The sequence below is a fragment of the Tupaia chinensis genome, unplaced genomic scaffold, assembly GCF_000334495.1.
Source record: "Tupaia chinensis unplaced genomic scaffold, TupChi_1.0 Scaffold143795_1, whole genome shotgun sequence".
NCBI lineage: Eukaryota > Metazoa > Chordata > Mammalia > Scandentia > Tupaiidae > Tupaia > Tupaia belangeri.
The window spans coordinates 567,655-592,742 of NW_006203645.1; the positions used below are offsets into that span (position 1 = coordinate 567,655).

The 25,088-nt window shown below is 38.4% G+C and overlaps 2 protein-coding genes across 2 annotated transcripts in view; one reads left to right on the forward strand and one right to left on the reverse strand.

The window, feature by feature from the left end:
- Positions 1–9,978, forward strand: part of ERP44 (endoplasmic reticulum protein 44) — a 95,504-nt gene extending 85,526 nt beyond the window's left edge. Inside the window, exons 11-12 of the mRNA XM_014582767.1 lie at positions 6,392–6,494; positions 9,637–9,978. Coding sequence (XP_014438253.1) covers positions 6,392–6,494; positions 9,637–9,738 — 205 coding nt within the window. The 3' untranslated portion in view covers positions 9,739–9,978. The remainder of the gene's footprint in view (positions 1–6,391; positions 6,495–9,636) is intronic.
- Positions 9,979–21,591: 11,613 nt separating this feature from the next.
- STX17 (syntaxin 17) overlaps positions 21,592–25,088 on the reverse strand; it is a 57,319-nt gene continuing 53,822 nt past the window's right edge. Inside the window, exons 7-8 of the mRNA XM_006165047.3 lie at positions 24,967–25,053; positions 21,592–24,210 (exon numbers count right to left, since the gene is read on the reverse strand). Of these exons, the coding sequence (XP_006165109.1) occupies positions 23,971–24,210; positions 24,967–25,053 (327 nt within the window). The 3' untranslated portion in view covers positions 21,592–23,970. The remainder of the gene's footprint in view (positions 24,211–24,966; positions 25,054–25,088) is intronic.

Sequence of the window (25,088 nt, forward strand, 5' to 3'; positions counted from 1 at the left end):
CTCTCTCTGTCTCTGTCTCTCTTTGGTGGGCATGCATGCCCTGTAGCATATTATTAGCAAAGTAATAATAATGATACACGAAATTAAATAATTCATTTTTTTAAAAGGCAAGAAAAAGAAACAGAAATCGGGCTGGCAGGCAGTGTGAGGGTTAAGATGCTGGACTCCCACATGGCTGACTGCAGTTTGAGTCCCAGCCATAGTGGCTTGCTTTCTCTTTACCTCCCTCTCTCTCTCTCTGTCTCTAGTCAAATTAAAAAAAAATAAAGATAAACAGATAATTCCTTAAAAAAATTAAAAGCTTTATCCAGAGAAGAAAGAATTGATAAATTAGTCTTTCATCAATTAAAAACTACTCTGTGAAAAAAAAAATTAAAGCAAATATATAGGGATGATAAATAAATACATAAGAAAGGTGTTCCACACCTCTAGTAATTACAGAAATACAAATTAAAAGCACTGTGAGTAGCCATTATATGTCTTTCTGAATGTTTACATTAAAATACTGATAATACCAAGGATTCATGAGGATGTGACCCAACTGGAATTTTTTTTTTGGTGGGAAGGGGGAGGTTTTTGCTGTAGGGCACGTGTGCTTGCCAGAAAGACAGAGACAGAGAGACAGAAAGCGAGAAATCACTCCCCAGGCCTCGCTTGAGTCCCTTCTTCAATCCCCTCTCAGGATTGTGAGTATGCACACACATGCACCTGGTGTGAGTTTAAGCCACTGGGTCCGAGACTCAAACTGTGGTCGACTACATGGGAGTCCAGTGACATAGCCATTACACCAACTGCTGGTCCTGCTGACTGGAATTTTTATACATTGATGGTGGGATTGTAAAATGATAACAGATATTGGAGAGTTTAGCAGTTTCAAAAGTTAAACATAGGGTCCAGCAGGTGGCGTCATGGTTACAACCCTACACTCCACGTAGTTGACTGCTGTTTGAATTCTGAACCCATTGGCTTAAAACTCATGCTGGGCACGTGTGTGTGCATGCCCAAAATCCTGAGAGGAGAATGGAGGAAAAGGGGTTGTGGTGTGGCCGTCTTCCCTGGGGAGTGATTTTTCACTTTTTGTCTCTCTGGCTAGTGCATGTGCCCTATAGCAAAAATCTCTCTTTAAAGATAATTTAAGCATGTATCTATTATACGATCCGGTATTCTAGAGAAATAAAGTTCACACAAAAACCTGTGCACAATTGTTTATGGTAATCTTGTTCATAATCACTTAAATCTTGAAAGCATACAAATGTCTTTGAATTGGTGAATGGATAAACTACTTGGTATGTAGTGGTGTTAACAAGATACTAGGTGCAGTGAATTTGGTTAATAATATAATCCTGCATATTTCAAAATCCTTGCAAGTAAATATAACATGTTCTTACCACAAAAATGCTAAGTATTTGAGGTGATGTGTTAACTAACTTGATTTAATTATTCATATTTTATTCATAAATTGTCTTCACTCTGTAGCCCATAAATTTCTACAGTTATAAATTACCAATTTACCATAAAAGTTAATTGATTAAAAAACAACGTGAATATTCAGGCATATAGAACTGAATTCTGAAAAGGGAGCTCTATATAAATTTTTGTTAACAGAAATTTTTGCTATAGGGAGTGTGCGCTCGCCCAAGAGACAGAGACAGAAAGTGAGAAATCACCCCCGGGGGGGATGGCCACACCACAGTCCCTTCTCCATTCTCCTCTCGGGATTTTGGTCACACTTGCCAAGGGTCCCGGTGTTAAACCACCTGGTCCAGGACTCAAACTGCAGTTGACTACATGGGAGTAAAGCGATGGACATTATGTCATCTGCTCGTCCCCATATATAAATTTTTTAAGTAAAAATTCTTTTTACCTTGTGTGTGTTTATGAACGCTTTTTTACACACTTAACATTTGTGTATTTCACTGTCTAAATTTTGCCTCATCTAAAAATAAAGAATTGTAAACAAAGTGTTTGGAGGTTAGAAGAGAAATGCTTAGGTGTTCTGATTAGAGGAACTGTGCCCTAGGGTCTGCCCTGTAGCTGAAGGGAACCAACTCGCACATGGCTGCCCGAGGTTCCGATCCTGACACAGTATGCTTGAAAAACATGCCAGGTTTATGTGCATGCATGCCCAAATCCTGACAGGATGAAGACGTGGAGGATAGATTGCAGTGTGACCATACCTCATCTGGGGAGTTATTTTTCTCTCTATTTCTCTCTCAGTAGTGAGCACATGTGCCCTCTGGCAATTAAAATAAGAAAATGGACCAGCTGGTGTCTTGGTAGTTGTTTAAAGTGGCTGGATCCCATATGGCCAACTCTGTAGTTCAAGTCCCAGAACCGATAGTTTTAGAAACACGTTGGATATGTGTATGCATACCCAAAATCCCTAGCAGAGAATGGAGGAGAAAGGATTGGGGTGTGACCATCCCTCCTGCGGTTGTTTTCTCACTTTCTCTCTCTATGTCTCTCTCTGGCAAGTGCATGCGCCCTATAGGAAAAATAAAAAGAAGAAAAAAGAAAAATTGTATCTTAGGTTTTGAATGTAAACTTTTACCTATGGCAAGGATTGAATTCTTTTTCTTTTTTGTAGATTACTGTGTTGTCTTACTTCTTGATAATTCATTGTTGATTCACTGGCTTTTATTTCATATTAAAGGCTGGTATTCTGGCTAGAAGCTGGATAAGAATGTTTTCGTGTCTGTTTCCACCACATCAATTCACATTCATCCTGTCTCCCTTGTCTTTGCTGTTTGCTTACAATTCTTTCTTTCCTCTTATCTGTTGACAAGGAGAAAAAAAAAAATCAGATTAGGGGAGAACCAGTTTTGAGTGTTTTCTGTTAATTTTTCACATTTAAGATTTAATCACTCAAATTATTTCTTGACTAGCAGAAGCAATTCAAGTTGTATTAGTTGTGATAATCCTTGGGCCTTATAAAACAACCAAGTAGAGGTTTTATCATAAACATTTTACACCATGTGTTATTCTATGGATTGAATGGTTGTATTTTAGTGTTTTGCTGTGGCTGACAGTAGATGATGTCAAATTAAATTTAAATTGATCTCTTCGCAATGTTTATCTCTGGTGCATGTGCAATTACTTCAGCACCAGAGAACCTTTCAGAGGCATTCTGTCAATACAGCTACCTGACAGTCATTTGTATTTGTAAACTGTGCATTTGGCACCTGCTGCTCTCTGTTGCATTGGAGCTAGTGGGGAGCCAAAATGGGTGTACAATGAAGTTATTAGTTGGTACATCTCAGTGGGAGTTATTGAAGAAAAGAAACAGCACTTCCAGGACCTCAGGAGAGGATAAAAAACAAAAAAAGAAAGAAAGAAACTGGTAATATTAACACAAGCCAGTTATTCTTTGTTACCAAAAAAATAATGATTTAAAAAGTCAATTCTACCCAAGGAATTAAAGTGTATGTGGACTTGTATTTTAATTCTTATAACAGACATGAAAAACAAAGGGTATCTATTTAAAATATATATGACCTTTCTAAAGTACTAAGATCTCAGGAGAAGGCAGACGATTCATATGAGCAAAAATATAAATTAAAACAAGCAATGGAAAGAATGTTTAATTTATGAAGAAATGTAAATTAAAATGCAGGTATCTTTTACTTTCCAAATTACCAAACAGTGTTTGTTTGTTTGCTTTTTATTTGCTGCAGGGCACAGGCACTCACTGGAGAGAGACAGAGGGCGAGGGAAAGGAAAAGTCAGAAATCACTTCCCAAGGGAATGGCTGCACCACAATCCTTTCTCCATTCTCCTCTCAAGATTTTGCATGCACACATGCTCGTATTATTTCAAGCCACTGGGTCCCAGACACCAACCACGTAGTTTGCTATGTGGGGTCCAACAGTCTTAATCTCTGTGCCACCTGCTAGCCCCACTAAAACAACTTTTAATTATAAAAAGGCAAATGTGTTGGCAAGACATTTAAAGAATAAGCAGTTAAACAAATAGCTAAAATTGGTTGATTTTTTTTTCCTTTTTTTTGGAGAGGTTTTTTGCTATAGGGCACGTGTGCTCGCCAGAAAGAGAGAGAGAGACAGAGAGACAGAAAGCAAGAAATCATCCCCCAGGGGGGATGGCCATGCCACAATCCTTTCTCCTCCATTCTCCTCTTGGGATCTTGGGCATGCACGCACATGTACCTGGCGTGAGTTTAAGCCACCGGGTCCGGGACTCGGACCGCGGTCGAGTACATGGGAGTTCAGCAACATAGCCATTATGCTAACTGCTGGTCCCTGATTTTTTTTTTTTTTAAGAGAGATTTTTGCTATAGGGCATGTACACTTGCTGGAGACAAAGAGACAGAAAGCGAGAAATCATCCCCTGGGGGGATGGCCACACCACAGTCCCTTCTACTCCATTCTCCTCTCGGGATTTTGGGCATGCACACACATGTGCCTGGCGTGAATTTTAAGCCACTGAGTCCAGGACTCAAACCGTGGTCGACTGAGTAGGAGTCCAGCAACATAAGCATTATGCCATCTCCCTAAAATTAACTGAGTTTTAAAAAAGAACTATTAATTTTATTTATCTTTTTTTTTTTTCCTTTTGCTACAGGACACACATGCTCGCCAGAGAGAGAAGAGAGAGAGAGAGAGAGAGAGAGGGAGAGAGAGAGAAAATGAGGAAGCAAGAAAGAGAGAAAACAAGTCACCAAGTCCAGGACTTAAACCACGGTCAACTATGTAGAAGTCCAGCACCTTAACCACCATGCCACCTGCTAGCCCTGACTGATATTTTATAGATATATTTGTCAAAAGTCCTTATTCTTTAATCCAATTATTTTATTGGGTACAATTGAAGGACATAATTATAAAAAATAAACTCTGATACATTACTCTTCTTAGCATAGTATGTTCTCTTCTACTACAGTGCCTATCTCTCTGCAGCAAATTTATTCATACATAATTAGTAATTAATAATGTCCATAGAAAGTGGAGTTGTTTTGATTCATATGTGATTTTCCTCAGAATATTTTGAAGCTATCATAGTAAGCTTTTCTGAAATGAGGATGCCTTAGGGGCATATGAAGACCTCCATAACAAAACAAAATAACACAACTGAAAATCTTGTGGAAGTGCCTGCCATTAATGTAAAATAAATGTCAATTAAACGGCTTTGAGAAGTACTTCGCTTTTTACAATGTTAAGCTATCCAATGAAACTACACATATGGTTGAAGAAGTTATGAAAACATTTCCCCTTCTGTTTAGAAGAAAATGTGAAAAACCCTGGTTAAGATTAATGTGATGAAACTGGTTCTGTTGGCAGTGAATGCCTTCAAGGACTTACATCTTAAAGACACCTCATAAGGTCCAGGTTAAAGGTGCAAAGAATCACTGGGCTGATGCTGGGTTCAAATGCTGATGGAGCTTCAATGGTGCTAATATGTTAAATATAGGTTCTTAGTGCTCTGTTTACAAAAAAAGCTTCATACCTTTAAATGGTTAGCCTCAGGGCTGGCAGGTGGCATGGTAGTTAAGGGCGCTGGATTCCCACGTGGCTGACCACGGTTCAAGTCCCAGACCTGGTGGCTTGCTTTCTCACTCACTCACTCACTCACTCTGTCCCTCTCTGGTCAAATTTAAAAAATAATAAGTATATAGATAGATAAATAAAAAAATGTTTAAAAATGGTTAGCCTCTAACGTTTTTCCCTTGAGCCCTGATTTTGCAGTACCTTGGGTTTTTAGTTACCTGTAACTAAGGAAAATATAGAAGTACCCAGCAATAGTGGGATTAAAAGTACTTTTAAAAAAATTTTAGTATTGGGACCAGCAGTTAGCATAATGGCTATGTCGCTGGACTCCCATGTAGTCGACCGTGGTTCACGTCCCAGACCCAGTGGCTTAAAACTCACGCCAGGCACTTGTGCATGCGTGCCCAAGATCCCAAGAGGAGAACAGAGGAGAAGGGATTGCGGCATGGCCATCCCTCCTGGGGGGTGATTTCTTGCTTTCTGTCTGTCTCTGTCTGGCTAGCACACGCACCTTATAGTAAAACAAACAAACAAACAAAAAAATTAGTATTGTGAAGCTGATTAAAGAAATAAGTTGGGCCAACTGGTAGTGTGGTGGTAGAGTAGGCTGATCACATATGGTAGACTGTGTGGTTCGATTCCCAGACCTAGCATCTTGAAAAACATATCAGGTAAGTGTACATGTATTCCCAAAATATCCCAAGAGGAGAAAGGAGGAGAAGGAATTGTGGCATGGCCATCTCCCCTGGGGGATGCTTTCTCACCTCCCTTCTCTTCCCACACTGGGATAGCACATGCCTATAGCAAATAAGTAAGTAGTAAGTAGATAAATAAATAAGAGATAAGTCTTTTCTAACAGTTTAAGCTAAATTTTTATTTGGCTTTGGTTTTAGAATCCCTGGAAAACTCAAACAATTCGTATTTGATTTACATTCTGGAAAACTGCACAGAGAATTTCATCATGGACCTGACCCAACTGATACAGCCCCAGGAGAGGTAGGACTCTTACTTATTTTTCAGTGGGAACTCTGTTTTTTAGTTTGCTTCAAAGAGGATCTGAAGTTCTTGAATAGACTTCAGTTTCAAAATAGAAGTCTACAGAAATGGAAGACTTTTTCGGTGAAACAAAACCTTTATATGGGGTCAGCAGGTGGTGTGGTGGTTAAAGGCACTGGACTCCCACATGGCTGACTGACCATGGTTTGAGTCATGTACCTGGCAGCTTGCTCGTGCTGTCTTGTCAAAATTGAAAAATAATGTAAAGAAATGTTTGTAAAGAAATTTCTGGGTACCAGCAAATGGAGTAGGGGTTATGTCACTGGACTTCCACATGACTGATTGTGGTTTGAGTCCCAGACCTGGTAGCTTCAAAATCATGCTGGGGGCATGTGTGTACATGCCCAAGATCCTGGGAGAATGGAGAAGAAGGGACTGTGGCATGGCCATCCCCCTAGGTAGATGATTTCTCACTTTTTCTCTCACTGTCTCTTTTTCTCTGGTGAGCGCATGTGCTCTAAGACAAAAACCCCTCAGAAAATTTTTTTCTGAACATACTGTAGAAATATACAAATTATATTCTTTTATAACTTTTAAAATCTTAGGGCTTTAGAAATGTTGCAAGATTATCACAATATAGTTTCTTGATTATATCAGCTAAGGAGATCTAAATATGAACTGTGTGGAATATGGCTATAAAAGGGTCAAATACAGTTAGCTTCAAATAGAGGTTGAAAATAAGAATAGGAAGTAGATAGATCATTGAAGAAATCAGTGAATTCTGTTAATTGTTAAGTGTTCTTCTATGGCTGAAATACTGACCACACTATAAAGTAATGAATTGCTATTCTTGCTAAACCATTCTAAAAGTCTTCACATGTACAATATCCTTAATACTCAGAACTTATGATTTAATGCAGCTTTCCTACTTGAGATTTAGGATGCTTGACCACTATTGGGTCATCGGAAAAGTCATGATGCATTTTTGCATGGAAAAATACATCATGACTTTTCCAATGACCCAATATTTATCAAAATTTTATATTTGTGTGTGTGTATGTGTATATATATATGTGTGTGTGTATATATATGTATATATGCACACAAATGCTTTTTTATATATGTATATAAATGTGTGTATATAGGGTTTTCTTAAAGAATTATTATTATTTTTCAATTTTGAGTAGAGAGAAAGAGCGAGCAAGCCGCCAGGTCCGCAATTCAAACCATAGTCAGTCAGCCATGTGGGAGTCCAGCAGCCCCTTTAACCACCACACCATCTGCCGACCCCATGTATGTTTTTTTAACCTGAGAAGTCTACTATTTCTGTCTTATGATTTCTGTTGCAAATAATTTCTGTGTTCCTGCTTTACTAAATAGCCCTAAATTTGCATTTTAGTGTGTTATGACTAATATCATGTCTGTTACCATGATGCTTAGAGGGAAGATAATATATACCAATACCCTCTATTTCATATGCCCAGAACTTAGGTCTACTGTTCTGCTCACAAAACCTCCATTTATAAAAGAAAAAATAAAAACAGTAAATTTTTCTTTCTTTAAGAGATTAGGTTCAGAGTCAAGAGTTCCTTTTAGAAATCTGATGATATGCTTTGCCGTTGGAAAGTGAGGCCTTATATTTCTTTAATAATTACATAACTACATAAAAAGGCAAACCCGTTGGCAGTAACCAGAAGGCAATAGTTTGCTCTAAAAACAAAGCTTGCTTGGGACCTACAGATGTCATAATGACTATGTTGCTGGACTCCCATGTAGTCAACTGCATTTTGAGTCCTGGACCCGGTGGCTTACTCTCACACCGGGCAGGAGTGAGTGCGTGCCCAAGATCCCAAGAGGAGAATGGAGGAGAAGGGATTGCAGCGTGGGCATCCTCCCTGGGGGTTGATTTCTTGCTTTCTGTCTCTGTGTCTCTTGTTTTTCTGGTGAGCACACGTGCCTTGTAGCAAAAAAAAAAAAAGAAAAAAAAAGAAAGCTTGCTTAATATTTTATTAGTTGGGGAAGCAATAATCCATTATTGTGTTATCCTGCTTTGTTTCATTTTCTCCATTAAAAAGTGAACTTGTTGTATTTTATTTATCTTTCATACTAATATACAGGCACCAAACAAATGTCTCTTTTTTAGTAAAATAATATCAGTTTAATTAATCCAAACATACATCTCAGTGAAAAAATTTAAAAATGTATTGGGGGACCAGCAGGTGGCATGGTGGTTGAGGCGCTAGACACACTCACATGGCCGACCATGGTTCAAGTTCTGGACCTGGTGGCTTGCTTTCTCACTTTCTCTTGCTTACTCTCTGTCTCTCTCTGATCAAATTAAAAGAAATGAATGAATAAATAAAGTTAAATAATTCTTCAAAAAAATGTATCTGGGAAGAAGAACATGAAAGTCAAGTGGTAAGTTGTAGGCACATTGCATACACACTAATGGGAAAGTGTCATTATGTATGGCAAGCTGTATATGCACTGTATGCCTCTGCTGACTACAGAAGATACTAAAATGGCAACAATCAGGCCTACTCTTGAAGAGCTCACCATGCAAAGATAAAGATAGACTACGCTGCCTTTTCCTTAAAATCCTTGCTAGTCACTTGTAGTTTCACCATATATTTGTGTACCGGCAGTACACAAGTAAAATACCATGGAAGTTAATTTATTTTAATATTGATGTGTTCATTTTCCTCCTTATTTCACTAGGTTTTAATAATTTCTGGCACCCAGGTAATGATAAATAAGACTTATATCCAGAATAAGTACGTTTAATTCTGTTAGAAGTCATTTGTAAGAGAGAAGGGTCTGAGCCAATTTAGGATTGTGTTGCCTCCACAGAATATTCTAGGAAAGCATCCAGCTGTCAGGTATTATGTTTCATTCTTCCCTTCGCAAACATCAACAGGCCCACAGTTAACAACCCCGTGGCAGCTTTGCTCTAGAAAATCTAAGCAAGGCATTTGAAATGAGGAAAGCAAAATGTTAATGTAATTCATCTTCAGCGCATAGTTGCTGTCTTTTATTGATTAATAACAAAATAGGCAACTGCTATTCATTTCATACTCTTATTAAAATATTGTAAGTCCACAAAATAAATTGATATAAAAATGTTTTGTTCTTTCTTTTGTAGCAAGTCCAAGATGTAGCAAGCAGTCCACCTGAGAGCTCCTTCCAGAAACTAGCACCCAGCGAATATAGGTATACTTTATTGAGGGATCGAGATGAGCTTTAAAAACTTGAAAAACAATTTGCAAGCCTTTCAACAGCAGCATCAACATACATGGTGGAAATAGTAAACCTATATTTTCATAATTCTATGTGTATTTTTATTTTGAATAAACTGAAAGAAGTTTTGGGTTTTTAATTTTTTTTTCTCCCCCTGACTGAAACTGCATTGTCATTTAATATAGCCTCTTCAGAAATCTGCTAGGGTTAAAAAAAATAAAAATCAGAGGCCTATCTTCACTTTAAATCTGTCCTGTAAAATTTTTATAGATCAAATGAAAGGTGGCATTGCCAAAAACATACTATTAATTTGCACTACTAGGGTAGGGAGGACTTAGGAGTAGTTCCTGTGTAGTATGTGCTTTTCTTTCTTTTTTTTTTTTTTTTCATATAATCAATTCTGTTGGTATTCTCAGTATCACATTTCTCAAAGCTAAAGGGGTATATATTCTGGATACTTGGGAAGGGAATAAATTAAAATCTTCACACTGTGTATTGTGTTTTACTGATTGGTCGGATATTGCTTATAAAAATTCCATAGTGGTATTTTTTTGTATTCTTAATGTATAACTTAAACATACTATGAAGAGGAGGAGAGCCATAAGCCAGAACATTTGGCAGAAATTATCCTTTTGAATTACGAAAAAGAAAATGAGAAGTATTATTAAATTTCTATGTGTTTGTCTAAAAAAGTGGCATATGGATGGCATTTTAAACTTTGAATGAATTATACCTAAATCTGGGAAAGCGAGATAATAGTGGAGCAGGTTACAAGTACTGAACTAGATGACTTTTAAGGCTCCTCCTCTCATGAGTAAAGAAGAAAAACCAGCAGGGAAATTGTGTTTCTATAGTTCTAAACTTCTTCTGTCATGTAGAATCTTGTTATAATTGTAGATCCAAAACAAAGACATTAAGGAACAGACATATTTTTTCCCATTATGAAATTGTTAGAAGGCCCTATCCCTTCTAGATTCTCTGATTTCCCAGGCGTGCAGTGTATATTCACTTGGGTCCCTGAGCCAGGCCTCAATACTGCCAGGGAATAAAAATCAGAGGAAGAGGACCCTCAGTGTCATATCAGGAAGCCCAGTGCCAGAGGACAGATAGGTTCAAAATGGCTGTCCTCTGGGCCTGGGTTGGTGCTATAGGCCAAGGGTCATTTTATACTTGGGGTATATAAATCAATCCCAGTTTGGGGAAAGATTATTTTTAAACTTAAAAGGCTGACATGTGCCATTATATGTAGTATGTAATATATGTAACATCTTCCAATTCTTTTAAAATAAAATGAATATTTATAATGGATATTTAATGATTGTTATTTTTAAAAATCAGCCTGTACTTCTTAGTTATGCATGACTTATCCATAGTTTCCATAGTTTTGTTTAGAATAATAAGTGCTAGTAAAATGGTAAGGGGCATGTTTATTTTGTCAGATGTGAATAGAGAAGTGGCACAGAGTTCTCTAGAGATTGGACCTTACTTTTGTTCTCGTCTTTGCTTTTAATCAATAACTTGAATGATGTCAGAGTTGTAGCCTTCAAATCAGAAAATGGACCAAATCTGAAAGGGTTGGAATGAAAATTCACATTTAGCAAGCTAGCACACAAGACCACAAGCAGCACATGCAATTAACTGAAATAAATTTGTTATCCTATAATTGAGCTGGAAAGACAAATAAAATAAAAGATACCACTCAGGTGTTGGGTTGCAGAGAGCTGCCTTGAGAGTAGTTATTAATATTATTAAAAGGCCTTAAAGATCACAAGTTCAGTGTGATAAAAGGTAATTGAGTGGCTATTAAAAGAGCGAGTGGATTTGAGGATGCATTCTTTATTATTCGTGTATATTGGTACCTTAGGCTGTAGCCTAGCTACTATTTTGTCTTCTCTAGACTCTGAACCCATTGAGGAGAGGACACTGAATTATTATGTTTATATCTAGTGCCAAGCAGTTCTGGACACTTAGTAATCATCATCAAATGTTTTTTGAATGAATAAGAAGCAAAGTGACCTTGGGTAATTTTTGTACACCTGAGGGACTCAGCACTCATCAAGACTCAATGCCTAATTTTATGAGTCATTAACAAGTTCAAGTGCATTCCACGAAAGGACAGCTAGCATACTAAGAGATTTTAAAACAGTCGTTAAGGTGATTTTGCTTGTAGAAGACTTAGGTCTGAAAGTAGTCTATGTATTTGAAGGGCTGGCATTGTTTGGATTTCAGGAATTACACTAGGATTGAAGTTATGGGGAGACAGATTTCTGTCTGATATTTACTCAATGTAAGTTTTTCAGTGCTGCAGTATGTGATGAAGGGTACAAAGGTAAATATAGCAAAATGTCTGCTTTAGAGTGCTTACAGTCTAGTTAGGAGGCATGTAAGCCCTACAACAGGTATTATGGATGTAAATATAGAAGAGAATTGGTTAATATGGCAAAAAGGAGACCTCAGTTCCGAAGATTTCATTGAGAAGATCATTTTTATCCTGAGCTTTTAAAAGATGATTATGTGTTCTTCAGGAGGTAGGGATCTGAGTGGAGGGCATAATCTGAAGAAAGGTATGAAACATTAGAGGAAATAAGTACCTGTAGTCGGGCTAGTGCATTGGGGATTGGGGAAAAGAGAAGGGAAGTTGGAGAAAGAAATGGGAGCTGGCTGTGCAGATCTTCATATGCCACGTGAAGGTTTTGTACTGAATATTTTAGGCAGTAGAGATCCCTTAACAGAGTTTAAACAGGGAAGCATGTTTGTATTTAAGCGAGAAAAAAATACTGTGGAAGCAAGTCTCACAGTTTGACTTCTGACCCTCTAAACCGTGAATCAGAGAATGTTGCAGGTAGAAGGCTCCTCAGTTTCTCCATTCTACTCTGGGTCTCGGCCGCCTCAGCTGTAAAGAGAGGGGATGCTGGGAGCAGGCTTTTCTGCTTCTCAGCCAGCTACCTTTACTAGTTTTCGAAAGTTGTTCCAGTTGTGAAGAGGACCATAGAAGGATGAAACCTTTGTTGATAGCATTCTTTAAAAAAAAAAAAAAAAAAGTAAGTGATCCTAGAAAGGGTAACTGCAGACAGAGAATAGGCATTTAAAGCATCTCAGACTTTCTGATGTAGTCAGTCAGGTTATCAAAGATCTTGCACAACAGTTTGAAAACTGGCATGGTAAAGGCTACAAAGAGGAGAGTGAAATATAAAAACAGGTTGAAATGTTAAAGCTCAGAATGAGCTTAAATTTTTAGGCAGGAAAGGCAGAATAACTCAATTTTTATTTTTTCTCTGATATATAATCAAGCTGGACAAAAATAAAAATGACATAAAATTGCAAAAATACAAAGTAATAAAAAAAATCTTGCCACGTTAAATTATTTCAAGGTTGTTAGGCCCACACTTCTATATCCCTGAGAGCTGCTGGCAGTTGTAAATGTATTCTGTTAACAACTGTTGGGAATTTTTGAGAAACCATGGAGGTGACAGAAGACTAAAAATAGGCAATAGTAGTCCAGTTCTCAAAACAATTATAGTTAGTGGCTGTAGCTATTTTTATAAAATAAAACCTCATGAACCAAACTGAAATATTTGCAGTCTGTATTTGGGGGGAGGATTTAAATAGGCTTAAAGACCAAACAATGACCAGTTTTTAAGCTCAATATTTAAGGACCCTGAAGACAATAAGTTGTTTCAGGACTAAAGTTTGTTTTGTGCTGATTTTAACTGTTTTATGTATTCATTAAAACAGTTTGGACAGGACCTCTGCTTAGCAACTGTTTTTTTAGCTGTGTTTGATCTTTTTGTATGTATTACCAAGTAATAAAACTATATTTATAAAATACATATTTGAGACTTTTTACTAATCACTTTGTCATAAATCCTGCCTTGTAAACATTTTACTCAGAATCTGGATGACTAGCTTTTCCAGGTGTGAAGTTATTTTCCGTATCGTTTAATTGTACTTGAATCAGACTGGGAAGCTATATGAATCTGTATGCTCATAACTCTAAACCCAATCTTTACTTGAAGCATCAGAGTTTCCTTATGTTGGGGAAAGGCTGGCCTGCCTTTAGACGGTAGGTTTTGGAGTCACTAGAAGAGGAAACATGTAGCTTACAAATGGCTTCTCTAAAATGAGCCCTTTTCCCTTCTAATAAATTTCTCTTCATCCTTCAGTGCCTAGGACAACTATCATCCCTTGTGGTCCCACAGCCTTTATTTATTTTAGGGTACCTTGTGTAATTCAGACTTCAGAAGTATGTAGATCCCTTTCCCTTTCACTATGTGAATGCCTGAAAGCAGGAACTCATCTTTATATTCTGTCATTTGGCATATTGGGTGTTCAGGAAACCTGATTGGGGAAGGGGGAGGGGAAGCAAAATTAAACAATAAGTGAATGAGTAAAGGATAAGAAAACATTGCTGGGACCAGCAGTTGGTGTAATGGCTATGTTGCTGGACTCCCATGTAGCCGACTGCAGTTTCAGTCCTGAACCTGGTGGCTTAAGTTCATGCCAGGTGCGTGTGCGTGCATGCCCAAGATCCTGAGAGGATAATAGAGAAGGGATTGTGGCATGGCCATCTCCACTGGGGGTGATTTCTTGCTTTCTGTCTCTGTGTCTGTCTTCCTGGCGAGAGCACGTACCCTGTAGTAAAAACCTCAAAAACAAAACAAAAAAAACATTGCCATAACTGGAATTGACTGCTAGCTAACCACAACTTTCAATTATCTGATAATTTTATTAGTTGTAAATGTGTTTGGGTGAATAGTCACCTTCAACTCTATCCTAAATTGGCTTTGGGGTCCTAAGAATTTTTTTTCCTAAAATGGATTAAAAGCTTACAGTGCATACCAGTTACATATGGAGATATATAACTATCAGAATGGCACTCAAGTGACCTCTTGGGCAGTGCAGAGTCCTGCAGAAGTGCTGAAAAATCTTCCATGTACTCCACACAATTTCTGTGAGGTAGATCTTATCCCTAGCTTAGTCAGTCAGCCTCGTGTGTTAGATCATGGTGAGTTGATAAAAATGCTATGTGTGGTTTACAAAATACCATACATTTACGATTCAGCAAGTATTCGTTACTGTTACCAGGCTAACGATTTCAGCAGTTAACAAGAGACTTCGTACTATCATGGAGCTAAAATTAGAGTGAAGAAGCAAAAAAGATGAGTAAAAAGTAATAATTCAGCGTTGTAGGGAATATGAGCTACAAGGAACATAAAGGTGTGTAGAGCCTAGGAGCTTTTCTTTTGCTGTTTCATTCATTCCTGTTCATTTACAAGAGTGGACGCTAAGCAAACATTTGATGTATCTTAGAAAGCCTTTTCACATTTCAACCCATGTCCCTAAAAGAGGACAGAACTCATGCTATGACATTACTCATCAGACTCAGGGATGTAGTGTCTTTCCCTTCTCATCACTGTATTTCATGCCAATACTCCAAGAAGCAGATGATATGATCCTTGACCTGAAAGAAGCGTACCGTCTAGTCAGGGAAGTACATCATCACAAAGGAAAGAATTTTACTCCTATGATACACATTCTAAAATATTGCAGAATTAACCACAAGTGAAAATGGGAGCCAGTGAATTGCAGTGGTTAAGAAATATTCATGTAGAGACAGAAAACTGGATCATCAACAACTTGGACACTAAAAGGTAAATTTCATAACTCTTCTTCCTGGGTTTTCAATAAATATGGAATGACTAGTACAACAGGAAGAAAGTAGGCATTCAATGTTAAGCAGGGGAATCTCACAAGCAGGCACAAAAGTGCAAATAATTTCTAATGGGAAAGGCAAAAATGCCAAATATACCAGTAACTCTAGCAAATGTGAGGTTTATTACTAACTTCCCAGGCAATGAAGGCAAAATGAGAAACTCAGAATTATAACAGTCTTATCTGACAAAAGCAATGCATCAATTCCTTTAAACAATGACTAAGTTTTACATATAACCAGCCTGGTCTGTATTTCCATGTAGCCAATCTTAGCACTCAGCTACATTTAACTCTTTGGTTTTCTTTAAGCACATGTTATTTTATGTTTTGAACTTTTTTTTAAAGATTTTTTAAAATTTAACTTTATTATTATTTTCTAATTTGTTCAGAGAGAGGAAGAGAAAGGGGACAGAAAGTGAGAAAGCAAGCCACCAGATCCAAGATTCGAACTGCGGTTGGCCATGTGGGAGTCCTCTGCCTTTAACCACACCACCTGCCAGCCCCTGTTTTTAACTTTTTGTACATGTAATTCTTCTGCCACTTGAATTCTATAACCCCATCTTGGATGACGTACATTATTCCTTCGAGTATTGCTCAAATACCATGTTTCACAAAGCTTTCAGGTAGTCCTTCCATTCTTTGTAGCCTTGCATTACTTTGTCATTTAAAGTACTTACCATGTTTTTCTGTGATTTACTTGCTTTAGGTGTCTGAATTCATTAGTCTGAATGGTTTTATTTATTTATTTTTAGTCTGAATCGTTTTGTTTTTTTTTTTTTTTGGAGAGATTTTCACTGTAGGGTGTGTGCGCTCACCAGACAGACAGAGAGAGACATAGAGACAGAAAGCGAGAAATCACCCCCCGGGGGGATGGTCACGCCGCAATCCCTTCTCCTCCATTCTCCTCTCGGGATCTTGGGCACGCATGCACACGCGCCCGGCGTGAGTTTTAAGCCACCGGGTCCGGGACACGAACCGCGGTCGACTACGTGGGAGTCCAGCGACATAGCCATTACGCTAACTGCTGGTTCCCAGTCTGAATGGTTTATAAGGATGGGTTATACAGGTCTAATATTTGCCTGTGTGCGGGTCTAGCATTCCACTTCACAGACACTGAGTTAAATGTTTGTTGGAGTGAGTTTATTGCATGTTTCCTTAGTCAAGCACCACTGAGCAACATAATAAATGAGACACAAATTCAGTAGGTTTTACAAAAATTCTCAAGTTTTTTCTTGTGCCCTTGCTAACACCAAGGGTTTAAATAATAAAATAGAAAATATCTTTAAGGGGCTTAATTAATAAAGACCAACTAAACCTTTTTTTTAGTGATTAATTTTTGAAGCCTCAAATTCTTGAGAAGTGTATGGAAAACATGTGCTGTTGAATGTCTCCCTTAAATATGTATTAGTGAAGCTTTTCACAAGCCGGACAATGATCAATTCAAGGCTAGAAGGCTAGAGTATACTGTTGAAGAATCCTCATGCTTCGACTATCAGATGCACAGGTGACAAAATTACATTATTTTGAAGGTTAAGAAATTTAACCTAATCTCTGGAGCCAGCAGGTGGTATGGTGGTTAATGCACTAAATTCCCACATGGCAGACCACAGTTTGAGACCTGGTGGCTTGAAAATTACCGTGGGTGCATGCCCAAAATCCCAGGAAGAAAATGGAGAAGGGATTACAGCATGGCCATACCCTCAAGGGGTGATTTCTCACTTTCCCTCTGTCTCTCTCCAGCAAGTGTATGCATTCACTCTTTGCAAAAAAAAAAAAAAGTAATCTCTTCCAGGAGAAAATATTTTTCTTTAGGAAATAAATTTTAGGCTTGTTCAAGAGATGTCTCAGCTGACTAGTTTGTAAAATGAACTATTACAGAAATTATTTTATGCCAAAAAAAGTAAATAGTTTATTACTGCTTTGTACCTTCACCATAGAAAAACTTTAGAAATTATTCTTGTGGCATGTCTGATTTTTTTTAGTGGCATTGTCAGATGATGTGTAATGAGTCTGAAGAAAATGAAGCTTAGGCCAGGTTTTGAAAGGCTGTATTCAGAATCTAAGGGATCTGAACTTTATTCAGTATTCAGTGGGTGCCACTGAGATTTTTCAGCAGAAAACTAAAAGATGAACTTGGTTTTCACTTGTGGCAGTGATAGGAGAATTGAGTAGGTTAAAGTTGGAGAAGAAAAAGTAGGTGCGAGGTAATGTTTTACAGGAGCGATGGCCATGAATCTATACAGAATAGATGCAACTAACATTTAAAATAGAATTGGCAGGACCAGGGTAGATATAAAGAATGGAGGGAGTCAAGATCAGTGACCACTAAGATCAGGGTATCCCTGGCTGAATGGGAGAAGACAGCCATCCCTGATAAGAAAGTGCACTGCAAGAGAAAACCAAAACTCGAACTGTGATCTCAAGATTCCCCATGCAGTTCTCTTTCTGTTATAGCTATTGCCTGATTTGGAATGTTCAAGCTGGACTAGAAGACCACATGCCTCAGCAGACTTGATAAGACATAACAAAAACTCAGCTAAGTTACTTTGAGTGTTTATTTTTCTTAGACCATGATTTTACTACTAGTTCTTATGCTTTGTGATCTTGAGCATGTCATTTAATTTTGACATGTTTTATGTTTTTATTTCAATTTACTTCTTCTATTTGTCTTTCACAAAATGATTTCTTTGAGGGTACAATGTAGATATTGTGAAATCTTTAACCACTGATTGTTTATAATACCCAAGCATTTTCTGTTTATAAAGGTATCAAATTAATGAACATAAGAAGTGAGAAACACCTGTTGGAAATAAAAGTGTTGGGTCAGCAGGTGGCATGGTGGTTAAAGTACTGAACTCTCACATGGTCGACCACGGTTCGAGTTCCAGACTTCACGGCTTAAAAATCACACTGGGCGTGTGTGTGTGGTCTCAAAATCCCAGGAGGAGAAGGGATTGTCTCCTCAGGGGATGATTTCTTACTTTCCCCATCTCTTTCCTGCATGCGGCCTATGGCAAAAACTTAACAAAAAAACACAACCAGGACATAAACTGTTTGTACTAATTTAGGCTAGAGGGGAAGTTTCCCTACCTTTGATTATGTCTCTGGCTATGTAAGAACATTTTTAAGTACCTGAGAGCCACAGCCACAGTCTATTGTACTTTATGACAAGAAACACCCCATATCACAGAAGAACCTTTTCTCCAGGCTTCTCTTCATCCTTTCTCCCACAGTCTGCATGTGGCAGCAATGAAAGGGTAAAGGGGACCCCAAGAAACACCTTTTGTTCTTAAAGTTAGCACACCATGATTTGGTTCCTATACTTTCATGAATAAAAACAATATACACCATATATTTATATTAGTTTTCTTTAACTTCTTGTGACTAGCATTACCAGTATTTAATTTTTACTCTTCTACAAACAACTTACAGCACTTTAGGGCAGGCAGGCAGCCCTGAGAGGAAGGTGTCTGAGCTCATCAGATTCTCCCTTTGCAGCTTCATTTTCAGTATAACTTCAAAGTCCTGGTTTCAGGAATTCTAGCCATTACTGAGCAGCACCAACATACCCTCTCTTCCTTGCAAGGTTGAGAGGAAAGGTCATAAAGTCAAGGTAGTACAATCTGTGATTAATAAAAATGAAGATGGTTTTCTTAATAGCTTCCAAATGTCTTTGGAGGCAATTCCGAAAGAAAAGTTTCAAAAATAAGTGTTACTAGCATCACTACAGTAAGTACATAGTTTTTAAATGGTATTACTGTAAAGGATTATAACCATTTGATTCAATAAATTCTAGATTTGTTTTAAAAAGCATTAAAGTTTAGTTTTAAATTATATAAAAGCACTATTTAAACAGTGGTTATAACCCATGAATATAAGAAAATTTGTAGGATGTGTGGGTGAGATGGAAACACTTTTATAATGTAAGGACCAAATTCAGCACTATGTACTTCTGCATTAGCCACCATTAAAAACTCTGAAGCTGGGGGTCAGCACGTGGAGTGATGGTTAAGGGCTCCAGGGCACTGGACTCCCACATGGCTGACCACAGTTCGAGTCCCGCATCTGGTGGCTTGCTTTCTCACTTTCTCTCTTTCTCTCTCCCCTTCTCTGGTCAAATTAAAATAAATAAGTAAGTAAATGGATAAATGAAAGTTTAAAATTTTTTTTTTGGAGAGGTTTTGGCTATAGGGCACGTGTGCTCGCCAGACAGAGACAGACAGAAAGCAAGAAATCACCCCCCGCCCCCGCCCCCCGGAGGGATGGCCATGCCGCAATCCCTTTTCTTCCATTCTCCTCTCGGGATCTTGGCACGCATGCACACGTGCCCGGCGTGAGTTTTAAGCCACCGGGTCCAGGAAGCGAACCGCGGTTGACTACGTGGGAGTCCAGCGACATAGCCATTATGCTAACTGCTGGTCCCAAGTTTAAATTTTTTTAAAAAACACTCTGACACTCCTGTACATTAGGTGAGAAATCAGAATCTTAAAAGTGCTTGAAATGACATGAATAGAATGGGTAATTTCAAGGCCTCTCTTACAGATACATGGGTCTGTGGGTAAGGAGAATGGATGACCCACCTTAAGTCTATAGAGAGGGGCAGTATAACATGGGAGAAATAGAGCAGTTTTTATAATTCAACAATTATTATCCTGGCTTCACCCCTTTATGGCTCAGTAACCCTTTACAAAGTATTTAATTCTTCTGAGGCTCTATTTCCTTAACTTAAATGCCTACTGAAGTGCCTGACAAACAGAAGATAGTCAGTTAATACCAGTTCCTCTATAAGGATGTTATTTTCAAACTAATGGTTGCAACTCATTAGCAGATTATTAAATCAGTTTAGTGGGTTGCAATTTGCATATTTTAAAAACTGAAATGACAGGGGCCAGCAGGTGGTATAGTGGTTAAGGCGCTGGACTCTCACGTGTCTGCCTGCAGTTTGGGTCCTGGACCTGTGGCTTGAAACACACCATGTGCGTGTGCATGTGTTCCATAATCCCAAGAGAATGGAGGAGAAGGGACTGTGGCAGGGCCATCACCGGGGAAGGGGGGGGCGGGATTTCTCGTTTTCTGTCTCTCAAGTGAATGCATGTGCCTATAGCAAAGATCTCTTAGAAAAAACAAAAACAAAAAACTGAAATGACGTCAGAATGTACTACATAATATTGTAAGCACTGTTTCATTATGCATATTTGAGTTTCAATATAAATGCATTCTTTCAGTGGGTTACAGCCAAAAAGTTTCAAAGTGTCTGCTGTATCAAGACATTCTTTTTTTTTTTTTTTTTGAGAGGTTTTCGCTATAGGGCATGTGCGCTCGCCAGACAGACAGAGACATAGAGACAGAAAGCGAGAAATCAGCCCCCAGGGGGATGGCCACGCTGCAATCCCTTCTCCTCCATTCTCCTCTCGGGATCTTGGGCACGCACGCACACGCACCCAGCGTGAGTCTCAAGCCACCAGGTCCAGGACGCGAACCGCGGTTGACTACATGGGCGGCCAGGGACATAGCCATTACGCTAACTGCTGGTCCCCCCTTTTTTCTTTTTTTTAATCAAGAAATTCTCAGGGGACCAGCAGATGGCATAATGGTTACATCAATGGATTCCCACATGGCCAACAATGGTTTGAGTCCCAGATCTGGCAGCTTGAAACTCACACCAGGTGTGTGTGTGTATGCATGTGCAAAATTCTGACAGGAGATTGGAGGAGAAGGTATTATGGTGTGGCCATCCCCCCGGGGGATGGGGTGATTTCTTGATGTCTATCTATCTCTCTGTCTCCCCAGTGAGCGCACATGAGCTATAGCAAAAATCTCTTTTACAATAAAAAAAAGAAACTCTCAGATTCTTATATTTAAAAAGTCCTTAGGAGTGCTGCCTGTATCCAAATGAGCCCCTATAAATTTTAAGATCTTAATCAAAGTGTTCCTTACCTTCTAACTTGTTGCAGTAAAAATAAGATGTAAATCATAGAGAAGATAAATTTAATCTGATGCTGTAGGACATTAAATTGAACTTTAAGATTGGCCTTCGTGTCATATTGCCTAATTTATACTTACAAACACTTTATATAGTTGATAAAATATTTCTAGCAATTTCAACAAAAAGTTGGCTATTAGGGTTTTATGGGAAAATGAGATACAATAATTTTTCAGTTTTAATTAATTAATTATAATAAACAATTCATTTTAAATTATAAAGTGCTTACAAAGAACTACAACATACCTAAGTGTGAAGACCTCTAGACATTCCAGGTCTGATACGCAGCAAAAGTTAAAGGCTTATATAAGTACATAAAGTGGTGTCCCACACTGGCTCAGTAAAAATGGGAAATACGAAACCAAGATGGAACTCTCATCTTCAGGCCTCCTCTCTTTCAGGTCCTTACATAAACCAGCCTGACATTATAATGAATCCTTAGTGCTGTTGCTAAAATGGTGGGCTGAAAGCAGAGCTAATTTTAGATGGGCAGAGTGAGGTAATATGCAGTGATGGTGAGTAGACTATAGGTAATCTGAGGCATAGAATACTGGAAATTATAGAATTTTATGATACAGCTGAATCTTGATATATCTTAAATTTATAATTTCAGATGACTACAAAGGACTAGCTAAATCAAAACACTCCTGTGTCTGAAGTCTAGGAATTTTGTTTTAAATAAGTACTGGGTGAGTTCTGATCCTCATTCAGGTTAGAACATAGTGTTAAAGGGACAACAAGGACTAGATAAGATAATTAAATGTAGAGTTTAAGTAATTATCCCAACCTTACTGGTATCGAGTATCAGATACTGGATCAGAATCTGACACTATTCAAAGTATTTACTTCTTGTTATTATATTAAAGATGTAAGTCAGCAGATACTTTCAGTTATTTAATAATAATTTTTAAAGTGGTGCTTTGTTTCATTGGAATTCATTGATGGGATTCAAAAAGTATTGAAGAGAAAGATCTCGATTAGACACAGAAGAAAGGTAGCAATCAATACAAGTTATTAAAAGTACAGTGAGCAAGAGAAAAAACATTCAACCCCCTGATGACCTTTGGTTCCTGGGCAGAAACAGCTCACACCTTCTGGGGTACAGGTGCCAATTCCTGTCCTCAGAAAAGAGTAGAGTAAGGCAAAAGGTAGTTGGGGATACAGAGTGAGGCTGTCTATAATTTTGGTTCTTTTTTTTTTTTAAATGTAAAACCTTTTTGCCATTCGATATGGGCATGGGGTTGGGCTGGACCATGCTTGCTGTCAATGTCAAGTGTTGGGGTTAGCACCAGAAGTCTGTCATTGGGCCTGAGTCTCGGCACTGAGCTTCGCCCATCATCTAGAATGTGATAAAAAAGTAAGCATGAATGGCACTCCTGGGAAGAAATAGCAGCTGAGAAAAGTGAAGGAAAGTATAGGAGATAACAAAACCTGAGGGGAAAGATAAAAGTAACAGAAGCGAGGGAGAAAGCTAGTTCTTAGCTCTCCCAAAGGCTAGCTGAAAAGACAACTCAGGCAGGGTCAGAGACCTCTGTGTGGCAGACACATCAGCTCTTTGAAATTGGTTGATGCTCTAGGAAATGGTTTTGTTTTAGCCTGAAGACTAACAATGTTGGCAATACTTGGAATTTTCTTTTCCTTCCTTGCTTTTTTTTTTAATTATTATTATTTTTTACCTAGAGGTTATAGGAACGAGTGAACAGAAGTGGGAGACAATACAAAAAAGCAGATTATGAGAAAAGTCATTACACATGGGTAGAATTCACCACCCCCCCAAGCTCAAGAACTTTTCAAAATTATAAAGGAGAGAAGGCAATGGACACTACATGTTTGAGGTGTTAGGAGACAGGCTGACAGTGAGCTTGTGAGTGGCTTAATAAGTCTCCTACCACTTGAAATTGTGTTGTTTATTTAAAGAGAGGTAGAGAAGAGTTCAGAAAAGAAGCCAGTGTCAGGAGTGAAGATATTTGAAGCTGTTCTTCTTTCTATTTTCTCACATTATTAATGCCCTTCTCTGGAAAATACAGTTGAATCAGACTGCAATAGGGTTCACTAAATATGGTCTCCATTATGTGGCATTATGTGTGCTTCACTAAGTCCCAATTTCTCTCTCCAGTAAGGAAGGTTCCAAAACTTCCATTCTTTTCCCTACTAATAGGCCTAAATAATCTAAAAATACACTTAAACTCAAGCTCTCTAATTCAGGGATAAGAAATAATCTATTCTTCCATAACCCAACATTTCTACAAGTTCTTATCAGAGTTATAGGCTGTTTTCAACATTTCCAGGCAGAAAGTTTGCTCTTCGGCAGTCTTTAAACTTTACCTGAAAGATAGACGCCCACAGCCCAGGCTCTGCAATCTCTGACATCTCCATTAACACTCTAGCAAACAACAAAATATATCCACTTATCACAGTTCAATCCCACTTGAACATCTATATCACCATCTCGATACACTTGTGTTCCAAAAGCTAAGTGTCCAACAGCAGCAGAAGTCCTCATTAGGATAGACATGTTGGCGCCAATAATATTGAAGTTTGGTTTTAGCTGCATTTTTTGTCAGTTTGGCTGGGAAGATCTGGACAGCTGGAAGTGAGCTTCTCCATCATTTTTTGTTTCTTTCTTTGTATCAATTTTCCACCTGTGTAGCCCAACACCCCACCACCAAGTGCAGCTGCAATTCCTGCCACTTTGAGGCCTGCAAGGAGGCCAATCGGACCCCCTACCACTCCTCCAAAGAGTGCACCTGCCACAGGCAGAGCTGCCAGCTTGCATTTTGCAGCCTGTAAAAAAAAAAAAAAATTCAATTTAGAAATTGAGTTGAGAATATCTGCCTGTGGTGATGTGCATTTTCCTCTCATTACTCCTGGCAATGCCTCTTTAACTCTTGGTACATAATTAACCCTAGAGATTGTATTTATAGGGGGGGGGGAAGTATTCCACAGGTACTACAATTGCTCCAGATCTTGGAACTTAGAAAAATGAACTACAAAGAGTAGACTACAACAAATTGATTTTACTTGCAAAACAATCAATCCACTTACCATCTACCTGGCTTATTTAAACAGTTTCTGCAGCCACAGATTCCTCCACCTCCACCCCCCCCCCAAAGCTTTTATGTTGCATAAGATTATTCCGTGCTATGGGCCTGGGGTTAAAAGCAACATCCTATGGAAAATAGATGGTCCCACTCCATGTGTGCTGTCATGTCCTTATACTTTTACCTCAAATGGATTCTTGTGACCTTCTCCATTCCTCTCCCTAAACCTCTGTATTCTCTCGTAACATTAATGCTTTATAGTGGCATTAATTCTTTATTTAGACTTTATTCTCTTTGAAAAAATTTCTCTCCTGATAGGATGAATCTTAGAGTAGAATATTACAACCATTGATTTCTTGCACTACCTATGTGTCATTTATTCCTTATTTCCTTAATTGCTGGTTCCTTCAACATTGAAGAGAACAGATCAATTGGGTTAATACTAGAGATTCCTAGGAGCCAGAGTACCATTGATTTGTCAGCAGGGGCAGAATCTTACCTTCCCCAAGTTTTTGGTTCCCTCTTCAACATTCACAGCAGCACTGTTGACATGGTCTGCAATGCTGTCAATCTTCTCCTGCTGAGACTAGATGCAAAGGAATTATGAGAGAGCGTTCCTGC